At 39.7% G+C, this 8,126-nt stretch overlaps 1 protein-coding gene across 2 annotated transcripts in view; it reads left to right on the plus strand.

Moving 5' to 3' along the window:
- Positions 1-8,126, plus strand: part of Gatad2b (GATA zinc finger domain containing 2B) — a 74,443-nt gene that overhangs the window by 49,128 nt on the left and 17,189 nt on the right. For both annotated transcript variants that reach the window (XM_028753334.1, XM_028753335.1), the window contains exon 2: positions 7,196-7,531. In XM_028753334.1, coding sequence (XP_028609167.1) covers positions 7,197-7,531 — 335 coding nt within the window. In that variant the 5' untranslated portion in view covers position 7,196. The remainder of the gene's footprint in view (positions 1-7,195; positions 7,532-8,126) is intronic.

The following is an 8,126-nucleotide window of genomic DNA, read 5'->3' on the forward strand; positions in this document are numbered from 1 at the left end:
GAGAGAGAGAGAGAGAGAGAGAGAGAGAGAGAGAGAGAGAGAGAGAGAGAGAGAGAGAGAGAGAGAGAATGAGAGAGAATGAGAGAGAATAAATGGCTTTTTTCTAGAGTTTTTTCCATTTAATATTTTGAGGCCACAGCTAACTGAAAATAACTGAAATCACAGAAATAAAAACAGCAAGTCACATGAGTGTCTTATAACTGTCTCTACCACTTACAATATTTTTAGTGTTTCTCTGTATTTTCATTTTATTATTATAATTTGTTGTTTCTGTTTTTTTTAAGACATAGTTTTTCTGTGTGGCTCTGGCTAGCCTGGAACTTGCTCTATAGACCAGGCTGACCTAGAACCCAGATCCACCTGCCTTTGTCTCCTAAGTACTGGGATTAAAGGTGTGTTTCACCATTTGGTAGTTTCTCTGTTTTGTAACATTTGTTTTAGTCCCTCCTTTTGTCTTAACAATATTCTATTTAATTGTGTACCACAGTGATAGGGTTTTGGGTTGTAGACAAGTTTTTGTGTGAAATCACTATTTTTAGTTTTGTTGGACATAAAACTACCAATAGAATTACTGGGTTATATTGTACCTCTGAGCCGGGCGGTGGTGGCGCACGCCTTTAATCTCAGCACTTGGGAGGCAGAGGCAGGAGGATTTCTGAGTTTGAGGCCAGCCTGGTCTACCGAGTGAGTTCAAGGACAGCCAGGGCCACCCAGAGAAACCCTGTCTTGAAAAACCAAAATAAATATATATATATATAACCTCTATTTAATTTAGTGAGTTGCCAACAGCAATGTTTGAGTCTTTTACTTTTTCTATACGTTCCCCAATGTTATTGTCTGTCTGTCTTCTGTATTATAGCTATCCTAGTTGTTATGAAAGTGACTGTGTGTGTGTTGTAGGATTGCACACTTGCACACATGCACCCTAAATGTAGAGATTGTAGAACAAATTTGGAGAGTTGACTGTTTGTACTTTCGTGTGAGTTTTCAGGATCAAACTCCAATCCCCAGGCTTGTGTGTGCCTTTATCCACTGATACACATGCTAGTCCTGCATCTGGTTCTGATTTTCCTCTCCTTGGTGACTGGTAATTTTAAGAATCTTTTGTGTGTTCATTAATTAGCCTTTGTGCATCTGGAGAAATGTTTATCCAAATTATTTGCTTCCCTGCCTGGATTTGCTCTCACTCGTTCTTACCCCATTTCCCACCCCATCATTCGTTCATTCACTCATTCATTTATTCTTTTTGGTACTAAGGATTAAACTTGGTCTTGTGAATACTATGCAAGTGCTCTACCACTATACTACATCCCTAGACTTGGATTTTATTCGTTATTCTTTAATGATTGATTTTATTTTATATGCGTGTTTTATGTATGTATATGTACCAGCTGTGTGCCTGGTGCCCACTGAGGCCAAAAGGTAGCACCAGATCCACTGAAACTGGAATTATTAGCTGTGGTTGTAAGCTGACATGTGGTGCTGAGAACCAAACCTGTTTTTTTCTGGAGGAACAAGTGTTCTTGACCACAGTCTTTCCAGTCTCAAGACCTTGGGTTTTAGACTTTGTCTCAGTTTGTAGATCATGCTAGCCTTTTTTCCTAATTTCAGCTCTCTAGTGATAGCATATACCATTCTGTTCAGTGACTCTTTCCCTGTCTTCACTGAGCCTGGGGTGTTTTGGGCAAGCACTCTACAGCTACATCTGGACTCTGAATTTCTAAGCAATATTCTAAAAAGTACATAAAATATTAATTTTGTTTAAACCTAGTTTATCTTTTTTGTTTCTTTATGATTTTGGTATGTATCTAAGAAATATCATTTAATCCCAGGTGGTAAAGATTTACACTATATCCTAAGAATTTTACATTTTTTCTCAGCGGTGGTGGAACACACCTTTAATCCCAGCCCTGGTGACGCATAGACAGGCGAATCTCTTGAGTTCCAGGACAGCCAGGGATATATAGAGCAATGCTGTCTTGAAAATCAGTCAATCAATCAATCAATAAAATAACTCTTATATTTTTGTTTTTGTTCTAGTTTTGCATAATTTTTATATATGGTGTGAGGGGGGCTCCCTCTTGATTGTTTTGCATGTTATTTGTTATTTGTTTTGCATGTTAGCCAGCTATTTCAGAATCCTTGAAAAAAGCTATTCTGATTCATGTATCCTTGTGCTTCTGTTGGAAATCACTTGACCACAAATATTATAAAGAGTGTATTTTGAACTCCATCTTATTCTGTTAAGGATATATCTATCTTTATAACCTATTTATATATATTTTCTAATATTAGATAAATTATTGATGAGAATCTTTGTACATTTCTTTGTTTCTCATTTCAGCATGTGGAATACAGCTCTATAGCAAATAATTGTTTTAAATCAAATAATTGTCTTTTTTAAAATAATCATTTATTTATTTTATATATGTGAGTACACTGTTGCACCAGAAGAAGACATAGATCTCATTACAGATGGTTGTAAGCCACTATGTGGTTGCTGGGAATTGAACTCAGGACCTCTGGAAGAGCATTCTTGTGCTCTTAACTGCTGAGCCATCTCTCCAGCCCAAATAATTGTCTTAAAATGTTTGGGTTTTGTATCTGTGTGTACCTGTGTTCATGTCTGAAAGTGAGAATATGCACATGTTGTGTGTGTGGAGGTCAAAAGGCAGTGACATACTAATCAGTTCTTCTGAGTCTCTCACTGTGTAAGGAGGGTCATTTGAGAGAGATCTAGACTGTTTTTCTTCTGTTAGACTCTATCCTTGGAAGTTTAGCTGCCATTATCTTACTTGTTCTCAGCTACGTCTCTCCAACTCCATCTTACCCCAGTTTCTCTTCCCTGAACTGTGCCCTAGAAATTCTTTTATGTCAGTGAACAAGGGCAGCTGAAGGGCTTACTTTGTTTACCACTTACACTGACATTTGTTGCTTGGTGTTTCGTACCTTGAAAACCCTGTTTAAGATGTAGTTTGGATGAATTTTTGTTGTTCAAGTGAGATGTAACTCTGCTTCCGCTTATGTGATTTGGGCAGAAACAGGAATTGCAGAATGTAGTGGTTGTTTAGTGTTTTGTTTTTGAGACAGGATCCTCACTATGCTGCTCTGACTGACTTGGAATTTGGTATGTAGATTATGTTGGCCTCACTCTCAACTTCACCTGCCTCTGCTTCTGCTTTCCTAGTGCTAGTGCTAGAATTGAAGGTGTGTGCCATCTTACCTAGCTTGTTTTGTTTTCTGATAGGGTCTCATGTATCTCATGCTGGCCTTGAACCTGTTTTAAACTTAAAATTTTTATTTAGAGTATCTATACTTGTGTGTGTGTGGTATGTATATGATTTGTGTGAGTGGTGTTTGAGGAGATCAGAAGTTAACTTTCAGGAGTTAGTTGTCACCGTGGGGGGACCTTGTTTCAGGCAGAGTCTCTTGTTTTTTACAGTCTGCTCCAGGCTAGCTGGCCTGTGGGCTTCTGGACAATTCTCCTGTCCCCTCCTCCCAACGATCTCCTTAGGAGTTTTGAGATTATAGATGTATAACCCTATATCCGACATTTTTACATGGATCCAGGGGTCAAACTCAGGTTGTTAGGTTTAGCCAACAAGCATTTTTTTACTGGCTGTTCTGTCTCTCTTGCATTTGTTTGACAACAGTAATTATTTTCCTTTGTTACTTTAATTTGTTAATATGGCAAGCTTTCTCTCTTGCTTTCTGACTCATTTCCTATAATTTAACCCTTAAATTGAGGTTCTAGCCTGGCTCCTTTCTTTCTAACTACATATTTTTTTTCAGTAGTTTGATTCAATTGCTTTCTATGCTTGTTCAATTAAGCACTTAGTGTTGCCCTAAGCTGTGAGTCTTTTGCTTATGCGCCACATATGCAGCTGTTTTTTTAAAATCCTCACCTTGATTTCATGGTACCAGTTTTAGCAGATCTCTCTATTATAATGTTCTTTGTTTAAGTACAGAAAACCCAGCTAACAGTAGCTTAAATATTAAAATAATTTATTGGCCACTGTAATAACAATGCATAGATTAGCTCAAGAGTACTTTGATATGTTGACACAGCTATGTAATTAGTTGTAGTCACTATGTTCTGTAGTACACAGTGTCTGCCTTATCACTAGTAGGCTGCTTTCTCTCTTGGTCAAAAGATGGCTGCTAGCAATTATATAGCCAAGCTAATAATATTTTCTCACTCAAGTTCAACAGAATTCTTTTTTTTTTTCCAAAGGGGAGGGGGTTTATTCAGGAGATAGAGAAGAGGAGAGAGAGAAGAGAGAAGTAGATGGAGGCCGTCCATGACCACGTGGAGAGAGGGAGAAGGGGAGGGAAGAAGGGCTAGGAGAAGCAAGGGCAAGAGAGTAAGATAGAGAGGAGGAGGCAAGCAGCCTCTTTTATAGTGGGCACACCTACCTGGCTATTGCCAGGTAACTGTGGGGAGAAGCATACCTGGCTGTTGCCAGATAACTGTGGAGGTGGAGTTTAGACAGAGTACTAACATGTGAATAGAGATGTCCCCAGAAGTTAGGCATAGGATCCCCTTTAGCAGCCTCCCTTATAGTGGGCAGGCCTACCTGCCTGTTGCCAGGTAAGTGTGGGGAGGAGCGTACCTGGGTGTTACCAGATAACTGTGGAGGTAGAGTTTAGACAGAATACTAACATTCCCCCATTTTGGTTTAATTAAAAAAGGAAAATTAGAAAGAGGTGACTGTGAAGCAGGAATAGGGTCGTCGTGAAATCTGGCTACTTCCTGCTGGCATTGGGGGCGATGTGTCTTTAGGGGGAACCTAGAAGAATGGGTATGGAGGTGTTTGTCCAGTCTTAGGACACTTGGCTGTTTCCTGTTGTTCAGGGTCTATGGAGTGAGCCGTCTGAGGATAGGTCGGAAGGAACAGGTCCAGTAGAAGCAGCTGTGTGTGTGACAGGAGATGGAGCATCTGGAGGTTGCTTCTCTGGAGCTGTTCTGGATGTGCCTGGACTTGACAAGAAAAATATCAATATATGAAAATACACAGTACTGTTTCTTAGGGTATCTAGCTCTGAGCAGGGAGATACACTATGTAATTTTAGTGGGAAGACATACTGTATAATTTTTTTTATTGAGGATTGGAGAATGTTATGTGGCAAACTTGAGGGATGACAACACATTCATCTTGGATGGGGATGACAGATTAAAGTACAGATACCATCAAATTCTACCTTGCTTGGTGAACCAATGGATTTTGAGGTTACTTAAAGGAATTTGGGTGAAGGGTTAGTTATGGTAGTAGAAATGACTCAAAGACAGCTCTATCACAAAAGCATGAGTGACAGCTCAAAGCTAGAAACCAGGAGCATAGTGCACACCCTGTAGCAGCTAAACAGGTTGGAAAATGTCCTTTCTGGTGGCTCAGTTGGTCTGAGCCTCTTGCAGGCAGATCTGCTGGTTTTTGTTTCTTCTAGGCCAGTGGTTCTCAACCTGTAGGTTGTAAACCCTGTGGAAGTTTTTTTTTTTTTTTTTTCCCGAAACAGGGTTTCTCTGTGTAGCCCTGGCTGTCCTGGAACTCACTCTGTAGACCAGGCTGGCCTCAAACTCAGAAATCCTCCTGCCTCTGCCTCCCAAGTGCTGGGACTAAAGGTGTGCGCCACCACTGCCTGGCCCTGTGGAAGTTAAATGACCTTTTTACAAGGGTTGCTGAAGACCATGAAAAAACACAGATACTTACATTATCATCCATAACCATATCAAATTACAGTTATGAAGTAGCAACAAAAATAATTTTATAGTTGGGGTCACCACAACATAAAGAGTCGCAGCATTAGGAAGTTTGAGAACCACTATTTTAGGCCGCTTTTTGGTCTTCAGACAGCTTAGAAGGTCTGAAAATGAATCCCTGTAATCTTTACTGATTATATATTCTGGAGAAGGGAGGAGCAGAGTGAATCTGGTCAGTTTTGGGGACTTCCTGAAGCTGTTTTGAGTTGTTTGCCTCCAATCATAGTAAGCTTTCCTTGGAGGAAACAGCTGTAAGAAAGTTTGGTGATAATAGTAGGGGATATATATGAAAAGGCAGTGTCTTACTTTTTTTTTTTAATCTAGATTTGTATAGATTTGAGAGTAGATACCAAGTCTCATCTGTTTAATGTTACTTGTATGATATTTTCAAGACTCACCATTTGGTATTGGAAAGCCAACTGATAATGCTTTTCCCTGGGAAAGACTATTAATCTAGCTCTTAGCATTCCTTAGTTGCCTATAGTTGATTGTATAGGTTTGAGGCATCCTGGGCTTTCCCCAGTCAGTCTATGTTAGCATGTCTGTTGTTTTCCTTGTTCAACTCTTGTTGAAGACAATCATGTTGGTGAAACTTTGTCGGTGTAGCTTCTTACATTTTTTCCCCCCAAGACAGGGTTTCTCGGTATAGTCCTGGCTATCCTGGAACTCACTCTGTAGAAACTTCTTATAGTTTTAGGAGACACAATCTCGTAGCAAAACTCTTTGTCCCTCTGGCTTTTAATTTTTTTCTGCCCCAATCCCTGAGCCTTGGGTATGGGAGTTGTAGATATTGTAGATAGGCTCTGTAACTCTGCATTTCGATGGGTTGAGGTTTTTTGAAGTGGTTGTCTATTGCAAAGCAAAGATTCCTCAGTGCCAGATGAGGACCACACTTACCTGTGAGTAGAAGGAACAATATTGAAAATGAAAATGTAGTTGTGCACCACCACCACCCGGCCAAACCTCAATCTTCTACAAGAGTAGCAAGTACTTTGAATCACTTCTCCAGCCCAGTTGTTTGTCTGTTTCATTATATACAGGATCTGACATTATAGTTCAGGCTATTTTTAAATTCTAGATCCTCCTGACTCAGACACCAAAGTTCTGGGATTATAGGCAAGCTCCATTATCTCCATCATGAATGGTTTTGTTGTTGTTGATTGTTTTTATAGAACCATTCACATGAGAGTAGTATTTGATTTTGGGTACCTTTTATAATTAAAGGCCTTGAAGACTACAGTGTATTTGAAGTTTGTTTTTATTACTAAAGTTGACTGGAGAAATACTTAATATAGATGTAGGACAGTAATAGCATTGGGAGTTAGCTCTGTTATCTGTAAGTTTAAATGTATGTTACAGAAATTTTTTTTTCTTTATTTCAGCATTTCACTTCACACTCCTACATAAGGAACTTTATTCTGATCTTTCATTCCATAGGATGGATAGAATGACAGAAGATGCTCTTCGCCTGAATCTTTTGAAGAGGAGTTTGGACCCAGCAGATGAGAGAGATGATGTCCTGGCAAAACGACTGAAAATGGAGGGGCATGAGGCTATGGAACGGCTGAAAATGTTGGCATTGCTCAAAAGGAAAGATTTGGCAAATCTTGAGGTGCCGCATGAGTTACCTACCAAACAAGATGGCAGTGGTGTCAAGGGTTATGAAGAGAAACTTAATGGAAATCTCAGGCCTCATGGAGACAACAGGACTGCTGGAAGGCCAGGCAAAGAAAACATCAATGATGAGCCTGTGGATATGAGTGCTAGACGGAGGTATGGAGCAATTTAGCTGCCTCCAGGGATAGGATCTAATTAAAATAAGCTCGTAAAAATGGGATGGATTTCAATGAGAGGATGGTGCTTTTGGTCCTAAAGCTGCCTTTTTTGTATTTTGTTGTTTTGCAGCAGGATCTCACACTATAGTCATGCTGGTCTTGAACTTATGGCAATCCTCTTGCCTCAGCAATCAGTGCTGGATTACATATATAAGCTACCACATGATGACGTCCTAAAGCTTCTTGAAAGAAGATCTGTGTCCTCTGACTTGAATTAACCATGAATTTCTCTTATTTCCAGATGAGGCTAGTAGCTCATAAAGAAAGTCATTGTTCTTACCTAAGATAAAATGATTGTTTCTAGGGGCCACACAGGTGACAAAATAGTGTTTGCTGCCCAGTCATGAGGACCAGACTTCAAATCCTAGTTCCTACATTAAATGGTTCACAGCCACCTATAAGTCCAGCTCTTAGGGATCCAGCACCCTCTTCTATCCTCTGTGAGCACCTGTGCAGACTTCTTTCTTCTTCTTCTTCTTCTTCTTCTTCTTCTTCTTCTTCTTCTTCTTCTTCTTCTTCTTCTTCTTCTTCTT

Source organism: Grammomys surdaster, unplaced genomic scaffold (assembly GCF_004785775.1).
Source record: "Grammomys surdaster isolate TR1022 unplaced genomic scaffold, NIH_TR_1.0 125946, whole genome shotgun sequence".
Taxonomy (NCBI): domain Eukaryota; kingdom Metazoa; phylum Chordata; class Mammalia; order Rodentia; family Muridae; genus Grammomys; species Grammomys surdaster.